We start from the raw sequence: 19,468 nt of genomic DNA, 5'->3' as shown, positions 1-19,468 counted from the left end.
CTGAAAGTATTCACTGTCTAAAACTAGGTGAAAACTAATTGGGTTCTTTATTTCACAGAAATAAGGAGATAGAAAAATACTTAAATTCTACCCAAAATGCAGTTTTCTTTACACAGTTACCTAGTAATTTACTAAAGCTGAGATTTTCTTGTTGATACTTCATTTTTATAAAGTTCTCAAAATTTTTTACTTCTCAAATGCACTGCACAGTTTCTGATCACTGGGTGAGTGCACAAACTTTTGCAAGTATATGGACCAACCAGGATCCATGAGGCATGATTTTTCACTTTTTTTTTCTAAAAAACACAATTTATCTCAGATGACATACCATTTTTATCTGTTAAACTCTAGCTATTGATACTGATAATGGCAAAATGTATATTTTCAATTTACTAAAGGTTTAAAGATCAAAACACACACAGCTAAAAGGACTACAATGTTAGATTTCTGTTTGCTTAAACAAATCAGTAACTTCCTGCCATTTCTGGCTGCTCCAGTCCCTTGAGCAGTATGTATGGATTTATAATCTCATTTCTTTATTAAAAATATTATTTCTTTTGCTGCTGGATGCTGCTGAGGGTCCTCCCTTCCTTTCCCTCTGTAATTTTAGTGACCCAGTAGCCTATCGCTTACTTCTACAGTTAACTCCACAGAATCTGCAAAATTATCTTGCTTAACATTGCTGTGCTAAAAGATTTTTGAACTTTAGTCATAGTTTTAATCACAGGCACCATGTTTTATTTGGCAAAACAAGTTAATTTCATCTACCACATGCTAAAAATCAAAAAAATCACTTCAGGTGATTAGAAGGTGAGTACACTAATTACTTGTTTTCAGTTTGCTTCACCACAGAAGAATTTTTTTCCTTTCCAAATGAGCCCATATGACCTATGTTTTCAGAAACAGATGCCAAATTGGTACAAGCTAGTGAGTGCTCATGCAACTACTTTTAAGCACCCATCTTTTAGCATCTTACTGTCAGATAAATAATTTAGAAAATAAAAACAGACATGTTAACAGTACATTGAAACATGAAAAATAAAGGCTAACATTATGCTTACAACTCTAGCATCTTCCATAAAAACCTCTGCCTGCCTGAAACAGAAACACTACTGTTTCAAAAACATTTGACCCTGAGTTTCTAATATCATGAAGTAAAATTGAGGAGCTTTTAGAAGCCATTAAAAACATTTGTACAGCAGTTCATGGATCTTACTACTTCTTAGAACACCTGGACTCTTAGTTATTCAAGTATTAATACATTTGTATGTTTTATTCATAGAACGTACATGAAGCTGCAAAATACTAAAGCTTGATTTAACAGGACAAAGTTCCCAGGTCTCATTCTCCAAGAACATTCTTAGTTCTTCAAGACGGGTTCTGAAACACAAATGAGTACTCTTAATTGGCAGAAAGAGTAAATCACAAAGTTGTCAATTACTTCACTTCTGCAGTGAAAAACTCCTTCTAAAACTGTACAAAAAGTTACACCTTAAAACAAGTATTTAAGTAATTATTCCAACCAACAAACCACCCAAAAGCTGTGCATACTAAAACAGTGTATTTTTTATGACACCTCTGAGAAAGATATTCTTTGAGACTATCTCCAAAATTTGTAAACCAATTTTTTTGGTTGAAACCATTACAAATTATAGACACCTACAATTATGCAGAAATACTGGACTTTTTTTCCTCTGTAAACTGTAGAAAGCAATATAATACATACAAACCCTCTACCAGCAGCACAACAGCTTTCAAGAGCTCACATAGGACAGATGATTTTGTTCAAACACACTGAAGCCAACAGAGAGCAAAGGGAATTGGACAGAACTAATATTCTACAGACATCTCAACTTGTCAGAGAAGAAAAAAAGTTAAATGGCTATTAATCTCTAATTTTCTTCATAGCTTAATTTTACTTTGGTATCAATACAGTAATAAGGAAAAGTAATCAAGCCATTACATCTCTGCATTTTTTGTATTCTGTTTTTAATCACTAGAAAAGCCTCCACTCTGTCATAAGCAGACATATCTTTAATTATGAAAAAATTTTGCCACATATAGGAAAAGACAGCAATGAGTGCTTTTTGGGATCACATTGCTCTATCTTTTCTTCTTAATATGGGGCATATTGTTTTGTTTAACAAGGAACAGTTGGTAAATTATGCACTGGGTTTCTAATCAGGCAATAAAATATTCTAGCAATACCACAACTTCAATAATGAACTACAACCACCACTAAAATTAAAATTTGCTTGCCACAATGAGATAAGCAATGTGTTGAATTGTGCTGTGTCTATTTAAATTCACCAGCTAAATACAAATAGACTACAAGTGCTACTTGCAGGGCATTGAGAACCCATAGCTTGCAGATCTTCTCGCAGTAAAGCCAACAGAAACAGTAGATAGAGATGCTGTGAAAACCAGCACTACAGATTAAAATTCTTTGTGAGGGAGACTAAGGCAAAAGAGTCATAGAAAAGCAAACATTTAAAAGCCACACAACAACAGGTTTTGTAGCATTTCAAATCTGAAACTGAGGCTCTGACAGTATTTGAATAAATGCTCTAAATTTTCACCAGCATATACGTCTAGAAAGGGGAATGCAGGAAGACCTGATGCATTCATTCTCTGAAAAGCTTTAGTGATCAGACACACCTTTTTACAAGTGTATCAGTACAAAAAGTAAATTGCATTTCAAAAATCACCTTACTGATGTTCTTTGCCAAAAGCCCATTCTGATTTATCAGAACAGTCAATTTCCATCCAAAAAAAAAGCCTTTATGTATGCTCTAGTACTATGTTCTCTTCTATGTTTTTTGAAACACGTGGCCAATTCCTTTCAATATTTTCTCCATGTTGGCAGTTCTCTGTAACACCACACTGGCTCAGGAGGCCACGTATGTCAAATTACAAAAACAAAGAACTGATTACTCCTGGACTCTAAGCATTTCAGCTCTGTGTAGCTTTCATGTACTAATGAATCCTTAAAAGCACTACTGCTTTTTTTTTTCCCCTCCACTTAAATACCCAAGAGGAGTGAAAGCCACATTGGCTTGATCTGAAAAGGCAAGATGCTTAAAGCTTTTTTTTAATACAACCTAGGGGATATAGCTCTGAGACAGGTTTTTTTATATTTTTCCTTCTGAGGATGGAAACATCATTCAATTAATCTTCACAATACCCATGCAGCATAAAACATGTAGAAATTATTAAAAGGTCTCACATAAGTCATGTCAATAAATATTTCATATTCTTTTCACAAGAATTACATTATCCTAAAAAACACAAGTTATTTCAAAAAATCATTATTTTTATACATATTCCGTCAATGCTCCTTAACCTTTATTTTACTCAAAGATAATTCAGAAAATTAGTCTATGAGTCCTCAAGCTATTAAACATAAGCAAAACCATAACAGTAAAAATGATATTTAGTTAACCCAATAAGGCATTAAGTGGTAAGTCAGTGTAGTAAAAGATGGTTAGGTAGACCAAAATCAGTTCATGAAATTCAGTTCAGGATTCAGAGAAGTTTCAAGAAATAAAAACAGGTGGTATCTCTTGACAAGACAATGTGGATCTGAATAAGGCTCAAGTTTTTCAGACAACTCAAACTGAGGTCTTCATCAAATGTCCAGAAAGAATTCCTAGCTACAAACTACAAAAGCTGGAAGAAATTCCAAACCACATTCTGATCTTCTGAATTTAGACACTGCTTCATGTTCTCCTGCCCTAATTTTCATACTTTATACATTTTAGGCAGAAAGTCTCAGACTTTTCAAATGGGTCTGGATGTATTAGTTGTATGACAGCTCCCAAAAAACAGAGGACAACAGATCAAGACTAGGAAAGTAAGCATTTCTTAGAGCATGGAGTGCTGTATTTCTTCTCATATCTTCCTAGCTTTTTACACACAGAAAGAACATAATGCTAGACAACTAGAATTAAAAAGCTATCAATGACACAAACCAAAACATTTGGAAAATCAAGGCAACTAAAACAAACAAATATAAAGACAAGTCTTGAAGCTGTCTCAGCCATATACATATCTGAGTCCAGAGAATGCCTGTCCATGACAACACATGACTGGCCTCAGATATGACAAGAGCTGACTGAAATGTAATTTAATCCTACCAATGAAAAAGCTATGAAAACATGACTCAAAAGGATGGACTCAGTTCTAAATACCTTATTTGATGCAAGACAGAACTGCATATTGAAAAAAAATATTTCATAGTCATACATGATGAGTCTTCTTAAGCAATACCATAGAAAAGGAAGTCACAATTTTGCTACAAGGTATGGACTTCAGAGGCATTCCTCCTCAGGATGCCAGGAGACAACAGGCAACCTAAAAAACTATTGAAGTTCTACATAAAAAAGCTTTTCATCTTTATCTGGCTTGCCTGCTTCAGAGCTATGGTTTCCCACAAACACAGTGGAAGCAATGGCTTCTCTATCCTCTCCCCTTCTGCAGGGTTCAGAGCCTTATTCTCATCATGAAACATACTCTGTCATCCTCAATGCAGGAACATTATGCAGTGGAATTCCTCTGGAAAGCGTTTACCCAACAATAATAAACGTCATTAGAATCATTCACTGCACATGTAATTGTCTCACCTGTGGTATGTTTTGAAATAATTAACGCTTTGTTTTCTGATAGATTCTTGCAAAACTTCAGACTTACTGCCACAAAATTCTTCTCCAACCTGCATCAGCCTAGAGTAATAAAACAAAGTTTAGAAATATTTATTAATTTCTTAATACTGCTGTTCCAACTGTGAGTGTACAGGTATCTTCATAAACAGAGAGCATCAGTGTTACATTGTAATGTTAAGGTCGCATTCCACAAAAGTCCATGTCTCATTTTCCTTCAAATCCTATCATTGTGTATCATACAAAGAGAGACAAAGAGCCATAGTAAAATAAACGTATTTCTGAGAGCCCACTACACAGGGAAAGCCGTCAGTTCACAGTCTCAATCTGTCATTTTATTACCAAAACAGAAGGATATAATATTGTACAGGTTGGCAGTACCACAGTATTTTTCTGCTCAACTGAGACTCCTTTTAAAAGCTCTTAGAAAAACAATCGTTAGACCTGCGCATCCCAAACCTTAAAGGGAGACAATACTGAAATCATATCACGCTTAAGCACTACTTGAGCAGCAAAGCAGTTCATGCTACCTCTCCCAAATACATCCTCATAAACTCTCACAATAAAAAAGAATTGCTCTTCAAGTTACCAGCACATTTGAATGGAACTGGCATCAAAATGCAAGTATCAGCCTTAATCAACAGTGCTATCTTATCAGAGCTCAAGTTTGCAGACATGTACTGAAAGGTCTTACGACCACACCAGTATACCTGCTGATAATATCAAGTACAAATATGAAGTCGTCATATTTGAAGCTAGACAGATCTGTTCCCAGAAGATACGTTTTCACTTTCAATTGAACATCCTGCAAAACACAAACAAGTGTTTGTATATTTAATACACTGAAGACAAAAAGCGAAGGTTTGGATATCTAGTTCATTAACACTTTTTGGTTTCTTGCACTTATAAATTCTTTTTTCAAGATTTAGCGTAGAATTCTGTTTTCTATAACATGGGTAATTTCTCTAAAATAATTTTATCATCAGTGTCTTTAGCACTCTATAACACAGACAGAGTCAATCCTAGATGCTTTATTGTCAACACAAAAATAGAACTCAGCTTTTTCATCATACATTTTGGGTGACACTGCACATCAAACTGATCCAGCAGGAAAACTGAAACCAGTCAGGTTCACAAGACTTCAGGTTCTTCATAGCTATGGTTATACCAGAAATATAAAGCAGTATACAGAGAAAAGCACATGAAAAGAAAATAGATTGTGTGGCAGCACAAAGGTTGAAAGAAATAGAATCAGACTGAAAGTCCTGTTACTGTGTTTTGGTATCTTGACTGAGTTTGGAAGCAATGCAACCACTGAGTCATAGAAATTGCATTTCCATGGTCTGGATACATTCAAATCAAAACAAATCACTTTAAAAAAAACATGGAGACATTTCTTAAGAACATTAGTATAAATATAACTATAATTAATACCTGAGAGCTGGAAGTGGGGGGAATAAATATTTAGGGAGAAACAAAATTCAAAACCCATACCTGCCATATTCGTGAAAGCCCATGTTCCAATTTCTTTTTTACATAGTTGCGGTCAAAACTGTTCTCTTCAGTTCCAATGACATTGTTGCCATCTGAAACTTCAGGTTAAAGGCATTGTAAATATTTCCAAAAGCTTTGAAAGTTATCCTACACAGAATTAAACTTCCTTAGCTACTGCCATATTATCAATTATGCAAACTCCAGAAGAGCTACTTTGCTCTAAACTTTTGAATGGAAATGAATAATGCACATATAAGCATATAAGCATTATATGCTAATACAGACCAAGAGAGTTTCATCACCTGCATACCAAATACCTGTCCCAATAGTGTTCCTTAGGTAGAATGTGCTACAAGGATCACAGTGAGAGCTAACTCTGACTGACCTTTGCAGTTCTTCATTACTAGGCTTCACAGCTTTTTCCAGAAAAACTCCTGGTTTAGTTTCACCTTCCTTAGAGAAAAGAGCAATTTTTCATGTCTAATTTTGTTGTCTACTGAAGAAGAGTCCAGAAACATAAAGAATGTACATCTGTCCTCCATTTGTCAGCACTCAGAAATTTTCATCAGCAAAGTAAATGCTCTTTCCTTGTCACGCCTTGCCCTGAATCCAGAACTGGCAGTCTAGATGAATATCACGTAAATACTGTGTGCACCTTACTAAAGAGGCCAGTAAGGAATGGGATGCTGGATACAAGATTTTGATCAACCTTTCAGATGTCTGCAGAACAGACCCTGCAACATTGCCTGGACTACCACATATTTAAGAGAAGGAAAGAAAAAACATTCACTAACAGGAATTGTTATGACTTGTATGAGACACTGACAATTCAATTAAACCAAAATACACAAGAGCACAGCAGTCTGACCATGTTTTGACTGTATCTTCTTCAGATCATCCAGTGCTTACTGTCAAGTGAGCAGAGTTTCCTTCTGCAATAATCACCAATTATAAACAGCACTTAGCAGTGACTCATTCTCCCAGTCCTAGGCCAGACTCTTTTTAAGTAAGAGTATCACATACGTTGCCCTTCTCCCCATCAACCATCTGGTTTCTGATTTGAACCTTTCCAGAGTATGTTTCTCAGAACAAGAACTATTGCCTATTATGTTTATGTAAGTTTAACAGGAACAACAAAAATATGATATCTTCTACATCTATACCTTCATTTAAATTAAAAAAACTAACGTGGGGAATATGAATACTGAGAAGAATGCTGGCCTTGCTTGATTTCTTGCAGATGGAGCCATAAGGTGTATCTGGACATGTTATTAAATTATGAACTTTATCAAACCCTGAGAAAGCTTTACCTGCAAGCTAGAGATTACAGTAGTGAACATACAAACACTACCAAGAACAACTGGCAAGCCAGTTGAGTTAAAGTGTCTGCCCACTCAGCTGGAACTCAAGAACACAGAGCCAGCAGAATAACCAGCCAGAATGTAAAAGCTCCAGTATTGTCAATTGAATAACTCCTCATCAAAATTAAAAACATAATAAAGTACAGTCAGGAATTTGGGTTTATATTAGGGATATTAATTTCTTCCAAGGCTGCAAAGCTGTGTTCAATTTTTTCCTGTGTAAAGATATTGAGACTGCTTTTGCAGGTTAACTGAGAATTTACCCTAATAAGTCAAAATGAGATGATAAATGTCTTGTTTGCACATAAAACAGCCTTAAACATAATTCCATACTACATCTACTGTTGCAGGGCATGCAAAAAAAATTTTACTTATAAAAGAAAAATCATAAAACAAATATTACCTACTGCCTACATAAATTATAATTTAGTAACTGTACCTAAATATGCTCATCTTCTGAAAGCAATAATTCTGACAAATGCATTTTCCTGATCTTCCACAGAAGATTAAATGAAACATAAACAGAAAGAATAACCCAAGCAGAAAACCTCTAAGTGGATTTAACCTTTCTCAGACTGCCCAAGGAAACAAAACCAGCAATCTTAGCAACAGCACATTCTTCATGTTTCTGCAACCTCCTCTCTTCTAAACTCCTGCAGACTGAAGCCAATCCTAAACAAGTCAGTGCCTTTGACCAGTTCTCTAGATTAAGACCATAGCACCTGTACTCACAAGCTGCCATTCATGAAGGAATGGTTGGACAGACACTGCAACATAAATGTTATTGTTCACTAAAAAAACCGATGGAATATTCTCTCTGTCAGTCTCCCAATGCTCCTGGTTTAGGGCCAGTCATGCTAGAATGTCTTGTTTCCAGTCTTTTAATGAACTGCACTGCAGCTAATTTCACACATGCAAACACATTAATTTAGGATAACTTCCTTGAAAATCAAGGACTGGACAAGCATTTACACATTCTGCATTGAGGAATTTGGAACAGGTAGAGAACATACAAATATTCATAACTACACATAAAAATAAGGAACAAAACCACCCAGGAGTTGTTATTCTAGATGCCTGATTTAAATACAGTAATTCTTCAGGTTTTTCAGTATTTCTCAAAAATTCAAAAAGGCAGATTTCACCCATAACAAAAGGTTTTTGTTTAATGCTTGTATGGTAGAGGAAAGCCAAAAAAAGGAATCATTCAAATCTCTGTCCTCTAGCTTCACTCCTTGAATACTAAGCAGGTTTTTCACAGAATTTACACAGTACTATAAATGAAACATTTTGAAAATTAAAATGGTTGAAATTCAGTTTAAATCCTACATTATTTTCTTCCTGCTTTTCTTTGAATCTTTTACAGATACTAGAGTTGTTACCAACTTTTACCCCTAGGATTACACTTGTGAAATCAGGAGTTTAAATGCCATAGTGATCATTTTACCACTCACTTTCAGGTCTTCTGGTAAATCATTGTCTTATGAATACATGCAAATTGCATCAACATCATAGTAAATTTCATGGTATGTGAAAATCCAACTGAACCAGGCATGCCCTCACACAAACCAGTGACTTAGAAGTTAATTTTGATTTGAGCAGGAAAGACAAAAATAATATGCATAGGTCCCATTAAAACTCATTTTCTGTTTGACTCTTTACTAAAAACATAAACAGTGCTCTGACTACAACAAACAGTGTAATGGAAAATTTTCCAGGAAGTAGTTTATTTTCAGGGATGAAACCCCAAATTACAACAATCTGCTGTTTACTGTACAAACAACAAAATCACAGAATAAGTAGCAGCTCATTGAATATGACGTAGAATTCATTTCATGTTATGTTGATAATTTTAGTTTAATCTTACTGAAGAGAAAATTAGTGAACAAGTTCTACATACAAATACTTAATTCTGTCTTTCTAAGGACTTCTTTTGGATAAGTTTCACTATTAAAATACAAAGAGCTATATAAATAATGTCTTTGAAGTCCAACTTCTACAGTTGTGCTTGTGCCCTAAGATCAAGAGTCCCTTGACACATTCAAGGTACTTTCTCAGAGTGCTGACATTAACTGGGACAATACTGGGACAGCCTTGAGTTCGCAAAATTATAAAAGCCAGACATAGTGGTACAGCTATTGCTCAGTCTATGAGGCTTATTTGAGGAAAAACTTTAGCATAGTCTCCTGAACTGCCTCCCTGCTTCCTTCTGACACACATGCCTTTTTTACAGGAATTTTACTTTGGCTTTACCACACATCACAGACATTAAATCAACAAGTATGAAATGAGAATTCCATGTACAGGTTTAATAATTACCGCAGAATGAGCAATGAGTTTTAGAAAAAAAAACAACCAGTAGATATTTACAGTCCCTCTGAAATTATGCTGTACTTGTAAAATTCCCTTTTGTGTGCTCTGTCATTGCTGAGGTATTTGAAAAAGTGATGCAGTAGACCTACATTTCAGTTGTACATTATGGTTAAGCCACATCTCCAGAAAATTAAAAACTGAGTGACAGAAGATTAGTAGTAGACATACCAAAACACTCCAGCATGCATTTAAAAGCACCGCATTTAAAATTATTCATGTGACTGTATATATCACTTTATTAGTGAGATATATATATATATAGTATATATTAGGCTTAATAGTTCCTGTAAAAGGCTTTATAGTGCCGATTATTTTCTTTCCTCAGGGCACCGCAAGTAACGACACTAAGTGGAACTAGTTTTGTAAGTACCTATGTGGCTGAATAAGGAGTCTACTGTGGCAATTTTTCCATGAAATGAGTACTTTATGGTACCTGCTTGGTTTTACATCGGCAAAAACCACAGCAAAATGGAAACAAGAGAAGAAAATGTAACTATCTTATTTAAAATGTAAATGTAAATATTATTGACAATGATCAATTCAATCAAAACTTTAGAATCTTTCTTCACATAGTGCATCTCAAAAGCAAATATTTCACCTCCGAATTTTACGTCTGATATAGTTATAAAAACTTTCATCTCAAGTAATGGCTTCAAATTAAAAAACAGCTTCAGCAAAAACACATTTTAAAATTTTTTTATTAGCTGCTTTTAAGATTCCACACAATAGCGGAAGGACATTTAGCTTAAGCACTGTTTAAAATAAAATACTTTATATCTGCTAGACTGGCACATACAAATATTCATTAAAAATCAACCTTATACTGAAGAGTAAAAAAATCCAGTGAGTGTTTCAGTCTTTACTGCACACTATAAGCAAAAATGCTGAAGGCACTGAGCCAAGACCTCAAAGATACCAACACACAAACTAATAACTTGAGCACAAGAAAAGGTATTTCCAAATATCAGAAGTTTTGGTCCCAGAAGTTTCTTACCAGAAGACACAACTGCTGCCTCATCTTGGTCATGGTTCTCATGCCACTGCATCGTTCGGTAGTAACTGAGCATGACTTCCCAGAGGGCTTTGCAGAGATCAGCAAGGCATGGGATGTAGCTGTCTGATGTAATATGCTACAGAAAAACAAAACAGCATTGTGAAACTTCAAAATTGTGTTCATTTTTTGCTGCAGTGACACAAACCATACAAAACTCTCCAAATTCATACAGCTGAGCTGACATACATCAATTTCATTTTTAAACGTATTTTAAGAGGTGACAGATTCCTGATTTTGGTCAACTGATCAAATGCTGTTCAAAAGTACAAAGCGCTTTTGTTAGTGGTTTTTTTTTTACCTTTTTTCAATTGGCCTGTATGTTAACTACCTCTTACATTTATTTTGCAGTGACACAGAGAGAGAAGTAAAGCCATGAAGTCTAATGGTCAGCACATCTCACTATCAGAGGGATGCAGCCACCCCAGTGTGTCAGTTCAATGATACAGACTTTTGTACTTCAATGCTACAGAGAAGCCCTCCTGGCAAATACCCCATTGGGTTGAACGAGCTCTAAAGAAGTAGTCTAGAAAACAAATAAACTTGCTGATTCAGCAATTTTCTCCACTACCTCATCAGGAAATGTTACTGTATTTCAGGGCTTTTAGTATGTAAAATCGAAAGTTTGTGCAGATCACTATACTTGAACACATACTGACTTTCAGGTGGACAGGAAGAAAGGATTACTTACTAAATACCTAGATAATTCAATATAGACTAAGGAAACAACTGAATTTCTTTAAGTTTTTACTAGAATAAAGAAAATCAAAACTTGAGACTGAAGCAGCCAAGCTTTGCCCTGCTCCAGCAATATTCAAAAAGAGAAAAGATGTAAAAGCATGGCATATTGCTAAGAAAAGAAACACTCAACAATGAAAGAGCAACTCTGAATGTATAAGCACTAACTTTAATATTTTCAGAACTTCTTAAGCATTTATCATTCTTTTTTAAAAGACTCACATTATTACAATATCCAGTATTCAACTTCCAAAAAGATGCAAACAAAACAAAGAAAAAAGCCACTTTAGTCCCCCACTAACCATATACAATGGAAATAAGCTAGATGAGTTCATTTTGACAGATTTTTAGAAACACACAGCAGAATATCTGCCTCAAAAGGAATACTCAGTTTTATATTACTTCCCTTATTTAATAAGAGTAAGTACTCCATAACCCTTTATATGTTAAGGGCACCCTGGCTTAACAGCATAGATAGCCTGAAGAGGGCTCTCACTAGAACCAAACAAAGAGAAAGAAGGCTCATATTTCAGTCTTAAACAATTTATTCCCCAACAACCGAATGCATGAGATGAAAACCTGCTGTTTTTTCTACAGGAAGTTAGAAATTGAATTGCTATGATAGTTCATCTTATTCAGCATCCTGATTTCACAAATGCATTGCAATAGGTAACAACCAACACCGAACACCATGGTTGGTAAGATACCAAAATTTCCCATCTGCAGCCTGTCCCTAAATATCTAATGGTTACCAAGATAGTAAAGAAAAACTTAAAAAGCAAATTTCAATGCAATTACAGCAACATTCATAGTACATTAAAGTCCCAAAGTGTGAATACCTTCCTTTATACAGAATACCAGCTATTGAAGGGTCACATAACTTAAGCATCATCTCATTAAGGTTTTGCATAAGTAAAAACAAATAAAAATAATGAGGTAATAATTTTGTAACCATGCACTTAAAGCCATGCCCTTTCTGTGTAACACAAAATGTGATATTTCCAAGCACCTGAAAGATTCCTCCACACGCTCAAATATAAGGATAAACAGTAACACACAAACTGTATTTTAGAAGTGGTCAGAAGCAGCTCAGTAGTAGTTTGTAAGTGTAAATAAATGGGCTTACTATCATTAGTATTGGCAAGGAATGAGAAATAAACTGAAGGGCATACAGAATTATAAAGCAAAAACAGAAGACAAACTTAAAAGAAAAGTTCATTAGAAACTAAGAAATGAAAATAAAACCACTCTGAAGGCTTATAGCAAAAAATGGAAGACTGCAGTCCAGACAACAAAGATCAGGGTTTGCTGGCTTTCTGCAGCTAAAATTCATCTCAGTGAAGTGGAAATACCACCTATCCAGAATCTTACTCATTATGTTCATGAACACTTAAGTCAATTATTTCCAATAAATCTATTTTGCATATCACACCTTCATTTATATGAAGGCTCTTAGATTATGTAAGCTTTTTAAGCCAAAGAGGCACCTCTTTAAAATGAAATGGTTTTCAATGCAGATGTGTTGTTTACTAGTGGAAGCGACATGATCCCAGGAGATAAGAGAAGTGAGAGAACAGAAAATGGATCAGAATATGAACTTCAATCTCCTTGTGACTGTATTTTAATTTAATAAATTGGAACTGATGGGATGGGTCCTTAAGTTGCTGAAGTATGATGAGGGCTTAGTCTGTGACTGAAATAAACATCCTAAAGAACATTTACGATACCAAATTGTAAATCAATGTTAGAACCACCTAAAATATCTCACATTCTTCTTCCCCATAACTGAAGTTTTAGAAAATTTTTCAAAGTGTAACAGTAAAATCACAAGTGAAAATATTAAAGAGTGAACTATCAATGCTACCCAAACTACAGTAATTCATTCTAACAACATTACAAACTATGCAAGCAGCTGCACTTAAAATTTGTACGAGAAGAAAATACATGGATATTTCCAGTCCATGATCTGCCTATCATCAGGCTTTCAAATCTCAATATTACAGCTGCCCCTTACCCAGATATCAAAAGAGTGAAATTAAATGTGAGGATGAAAAGTGAATGATACAAAGTCAGGAAAAATGGGAAGACTCCAGTTAAATTAGCATCTTTACAAGAATTCTTACTGAAATGCAGTATCAGAGAAATTGTGAATACTACCTAAATGCACTGGAATAAAGTTCAAAGATAATAGTTATTCCAATAACTAGCATATCATACTGAAGACACACATTTTGAAATGTTGCTCTTTGTTTGTTAGATGGAGTGCAAGTAACTCCAAGGTCCTAAGATTTAGTGCAATCAAAATCAACATTAAGTTGTGAGTAACAAATATCTCAAGTGGCCATAAGTTGTATTAAGAAACTAGAGTAGCTGCAGGGTTAACAACTGAGTGTATTGACATAAGGTACACTTACAACAGTGAAAAAAGTCAGATTAAAAACCATACATATATGCAAGAATTACATACTGTACAGAGGTCTTTGTACTGTAACTTCTGAAACTTGGTGTCTGTGTTTCCTGCACACAGCTCCACATATCCAAGGACTACTTGAAACACGGTGTTGTGAATGGCTTGAGTGAAGTGCATATGTAACTGGTCCATTGCTGTCTGAAAGAAACGGAGTAACATAAAATCAAATAGTAAAATTCAATTTGTCATATACCATCACCTTTTAGCCACCATCTTTTAACGTAAGTCTGTTTCAGTACTGAACACTTGCAAGCATGTCCTCCAATCTCTGTCTCAAAAATACCTAACACAGATCTTGGCAATATTACAATATGGTCACATTAAAGAGTTCAGGTATTACAAGTAAAATCAGTTTCCTCTGCCATCTTCCCTCTATAATTTATCCTTTTTTTGTACATTGTCACTAATAAATATTAATTTTACAGCTATATAATATAGTTAATTATAGAATTTATTCGCTCATTTATTTACCCTCCCAAATACTGATAATGTGTCAAAAAAAATTAGTTGAGATTCATGCTCTTTCTCCCAGTGGAAACACTTCCAACTAAATAAAAAATATTTCCTTTGCAATCATTAAAATTAAAAGCATGATTACAAAGTCTTCATCCACTTGCCAGAGCGAAAAACCCAAAGTAGAGTTAAGTATCACAGAAAGGCATGCACATCATATAAATAAATTTCCTATAAAACTCCTCTTTTTGATAGAAAAAAAGACATTTGTTTTTAAAAAAAAAGACTGCTTTTTCCAGCAAAAAGTTACATATATGTACTAAGGACTAATGACTACATAACATATTAATTTTGCCATAATCATGTCTGAGTTTCATGTCAGGGTGTTTCCCAAGTGTCCCTGTTGTTAATAAACTGTAACGTTATTCCATTTCAGAAACTGAATTTTCTCACTGTTTCAGGACATACATATAATCAGCATATGGTATACAGGAACTCATAAAAATAGTCTTTTATATGCAAGAATAAAGTTATCAGATCCTGCAGATTTGAAAATGTTCAGTTTCACTACTTCATATTTGACATTTTTACCTACTGACAAGAGCTGAGAACTCAATTACTCCATAAGAAATGAAGAAGAATTCTGCTTAAATCCTATTGAAAACAGCCCATCTTTTACAGCTAGTCCTGACTTGAATTGGCTAAAGAAAACAGAATGACAAATGAAATAATGAAAAGTACTGAAGATACTGAAGGATCTTGACATTTTGTTTACTGCAAAGAGGTCAGTACGGGAGATATATCTTTCAATAACAATGCAACTAAATTATTTTCAGGACAAGTTCAAAATCCTTACTTTAATAAAAAGAATGTCAAAAACAAGTCACTCTAAATGGAACAAAGCAGGCAAAACCATGCAGTAACAAATAACACTTTAGTTTTGTCAGAAACTTCACTCCTTTCCAACAAAAAAATCTGCCTTTCTCAACATGTCATGCACTTGACTTGGAGCAGTGAATGCATTGTATCCATTTTTGTTCAGTTAATAAGAAATTGCATACAATGCACTAAAAGAAGAAAAAGTCTAATTAATCTTCTTCTCTGATTTTAAGTTGCATTCCAATAGTTCTGCACATTAACAAAGTATAGGAAGATAAATTCATTTCTATCCTATTGCAGAGCTACACTGTCAAGCCAGGAAAAAAAGAACCCAACTTTGCTAGAAAGGTTCTAATTAGAAAGAAGCAAAACAAACAAACAAAAATTTAAAACAAACCCAAGAAAGGAAATCTTATATCAGATATGCTTCTGACATTTGGAAATACCATTAAAAAAAACAAGCATAATAAAACATTAATGGGGTTCTTGTCCTGTGCTCATCAGGGGACAGGTTCTTTGACTTGATCTTTAGCAATTAAATCTTTCTGGGAGAATCTCTTGCCTAAGTAAAACATCACTGTTACACTGGTACCACCATGTGCAGCCTCACTGTGCTATGAACACTGATCAGTGACAAAACATGCCTCCAAGACTTTCAAGTCTCCTTACCCTTTCTCTTTACTTCACAGGACCTTGATATTATCTCCCATACTTCAGACCTGCTGCAGAAGGAAACTGGTTGACTGCCTTCTCAGAAAAACAAGCCAGTATGAAGCCTCAAGGCAGTGCACCAAACAGAAGAGAACTCCATCCTATGGGAGAACTTGGGTCTTCTCTTATTTACACAGAAAATGCTCTAAGCACACACAGATGTAACTTTGAGGACACGTTCACAATATGTGTTTGACGTGCCATGGGATGTATTTTACTGCAAAAAAACTACCTCCTCACATGTACCATTCCCACCATGTTAAGAGTACAATATAAAATGGAAATACTCAAGGCAGAGGTTGTGCACAAAATAGAACGAATAGTGCCAAGAGTAGTACAAACAGAGCTGAAATATGCAACAGTTACAGTTATAACCTGTCCAAAAAACTACATGCTGCAGTAACACACAGCTTACCTTTAGCAAGTACTGCTAAATTATCTGAGCATTATAAAAACCTTTGTATACTCAGCAAGATCCATCAGCATTACTGTGCTGGTTTTGGCTGGGATAGAGTTAATTTTCTTTACAGTAGCTATTATGGGGCATGGGGCTGTGTTTTGGATTTGTGCTGGAAACAGTGTTGATAACTTGAGGAAGTTTTAGCCATTGCTGAGCAGTGCTTACACAGGGTCAAGGCCTTTTGTGCTTCTCACCCCAACCCTTCACATTGGGCTGGGGGTGCACCAGGAGCTGGGAGGAGACATGGCCAGGACAGCTGACCAAAGGGATATTCCATTACATGTCGTGTCATCCTTAGCAGTAAAAGCTGGGGCAAGAAGACAGAACAGGGGGATGTTTGGAGTGATGAAGTTTGTCTTCACAAGTCACTGTTACACATGATGGAGTCCTGCTGTCCTGAGGATGGCTGAACACCACCTGACTTTGCCATCCCACCAAGGGGGAGGAAGCATCCTGCTGTGGGGGGGCTAAGCTGCCACCTGGGATTAAACCACAACAATTAGGAAAATAGGTTTCCATCACAGTACTCAAAGCTTCATGCTGAATATTCTCTGTAACTTCCTCAGAAGTACTAACCTGTGTTTTTCCAAGCAGCCTGTAAGCCTGCTGAACCTTTGTATAATGATTGATATCAAAATTCTTGCATATTTTGGAAAGCGCTACATCCAATTGTTCCTATAAAAATGAAAGAAAAAATGTGTTAAACACTAAATAAAAACAGGCCAAGTAATACATTACTTAAACAACAGCAAGTGAGGATGATGTTTATTTAAACAGTCTGATAATTATAGTTGTAAAGACTGTATGAGACTTGACTGTTCTGAGGTGCTTAAAATGTTACTTCTTGCAGTTGTAAGTACTTCAGGGTCAGCCAAAAAGTTCCAGCACTCCCAAGAACAAGCAAGAAAAAGAACATTATTTCACTGAAGTCTAATTTGAAGTGAAGTTTACTTTTAGAAGGCCTAGCACCTCAATAATGGAGTGCTGGGATTTCTAAGTTGGTCTACTTCCACCCCTTAAAAAACCCAGATCTGGGGGTTTCAGCTCAAGCAATTCAATTATAGACCTCTTAACCCTCTGATTGCATCTCTTAGATGGAACTAACACTATTTGAATTAAAAATTCATTGGCAAGACAGCCATTTATATAATACTACATCAGTACAACAATCAGTACCTGAGAGAATCAGAAAAGAAAGTAGACACACAATTACTGGTTTTGCCAGCAGAGCTGTGTCTGAGCATACTGAAGAGCTCTGCAATAAATGAATTTCAGCTATTATGCAAACTAAGTGAAAAAAACTTCCATAGGGTCATGTATTTAATGACTAATAAAGCTTTCAAGAATTTGACTATGCAGCTTAAAAACATAATTCTCACTTAGACGCTGTAAGATATTCAGATACACAGCCTAACTCTAGTTATTTTCAACCAACAGTGCAAAAAATAAAAGCAGGATGAATCAATAACATACACTAACATACACAGCTAGCAAGTATTTTCTTCCCTTGCTAGATACTAAAGCCATTTCAATTATTATTTAATGATCTTGCAGTACAGTCTTGCTCTTAAAAACAGAAACCACAGTAGATGGGTGTTTAGTCCCCTACATACTTTTACTTACTCCACTGGAAAATTTTCATTAATTACATCATTACATCACAAAATATTTTTGGTTTTAATTCTAGAGATCTGGTGGGGGTTTTGTTGTACTTTCTTCCCTAAGCCAAATGGTGAAAGGACAAGTAACCTAAAGATTCAGAACTTCTCTAAAACATTACTCAGCAATTTAAATTTCAGTCATATACTGATTTAAAAAAAAAAAAAAATTCCTTCTCTTGTTTCTTGCAGAACAGCTGTACAAAGAGAAAAACTGGGATATCAAACTGCCCATGAACAGAGCTCTTAAACACAGAGAACATTAATCTTTTCAGTTACGTTTTTCAATAGTTCCTTCCACTAGCCATCTTGTATTTTATTTGTAACATAGTATAAAAGTAAGGTTTATATTAAAACCTAAATTAAAATAAGGCAAAAAAAGGAAAAAGGAATGACTTAAGTAAAGACACTCAAGTATTGAGAAGACTCATTATTGAAATCTTAACTAGCAGAATATTATTCTATATTAATATCAGCAATACTCCATGGACCCAAGGATGACTTATGTTTCTCCCATATGCACAGGCATAATTCCAGTAGAAAATAAGATATATTTATAAATTCACAAGTAATAAAAATCTTGAATGTGATTATTTAGCTAGCTGTGAATTGCTCTCACCAACCAATATGGCACATGTTATCATATTTTGGTAAGACCAGAATTTGCTCTTCAAAGCTGTTACTAGAAGGAAGTAAAGATGCATGTCTCCTTTCAAGCAATAATCAGTACTTGCCTACAAGGCCTGTGTGAGAGTGAGAAGAAAACAGTCATTCCATCAACTCTTTTGAACCAGACATGCTCTGAATAAAGCACTATCAGAGAAAGACTAAAGGAACAAAAAAAGCTTTGCATAAAAGCTGAAATACAAAGACATAACTGAAGGAAATATACAAAGTTCTAATTTTACAGGGAATTGAATAACAAGGTACAATAAAACATGTCTGACTTTTAGAGAGCATGTGACAATGGGTGGAGACAGAAGCTGAAGTAGCTAATTCAGGTTCCTGCTAAACATTACATGTGTATGCATTACATGCATCACAAACATTATACATACCTACATTGCTAGACTTCTTACAAAAAGTTTGCCAAGTTCCAGCTCAAAATTGCTTAGTAGTGGAGTTTAAAGAATTCCTCTTTTGCACCAATTTCCAGCAAGAC

The 19,468-nt window shown here is 35.1% G+C and overlaps 1 protein-coding gene across 1 annotated transcript in view; it reads right to left on the bottom strand.

Annotated features, from left to right (window-relative positions):
- Positions 1 to 19,468, bottom strand: part of VPS50 (VPS50 subunit of EARP/GARPII complex) — an 86,110-nt gene that overhangs the window by 41,515 nt on the left and 25,127 nt on the right. The window contains exons 11-17 of the mRNA XM_069006834.1: positions 17,225 to 17,323; positions 14,143 to 14,283; positions 10,881 to 11,016; positions 6,153 to 6,250; positions 5,369 to 5,463; positions 4,623 to 4,721; positions 1,290 to 1,380 (exon numbers count right to left, since the gene is read on the bottom strand). Coding sequence (XP_068862935.1) covers positions 1,290 to 1,380; positions 4,623 to 4,721; positions 5,369 to 5,463; positions 6,153 to 6,250; positions 10,881 to 11,016; positions 14,143 to 14,283; positions 17,225 to 17,323 — 759 coding nt within the window. The remainder of the gene's footprint in view (positions 1 to 1,289; positions 1,381 to 4,622; positions 4,722 to 5,368; positions 5,464 to 6,152; positions 6,251 to 10,880; positions 11,017 to 14,142; positions 14,284 to 17,224; positions 17,324 to 19,468) is intronic.

Source organism: Aphelocoma coerulescens, chromosome 2 (genome assembly GCF_041296385.1).
Source record: "Aphelocoma coerulescens isolate FSJ_1873_10779 chromosome 2, UR_Acoe_1.0, whole genome shotgun sequence".
NCBI lineage: Eukaryota > Metazoa > Chordata > Aves > Passeriformes > Corvidae > Aphelocoma > Aphelocoma coerulescens.
The sequence above is the reverse complement of the archived record's forward strand: the minus strand, read 5'-3'. Positions and strand labels throughout refer to the sequence as shown.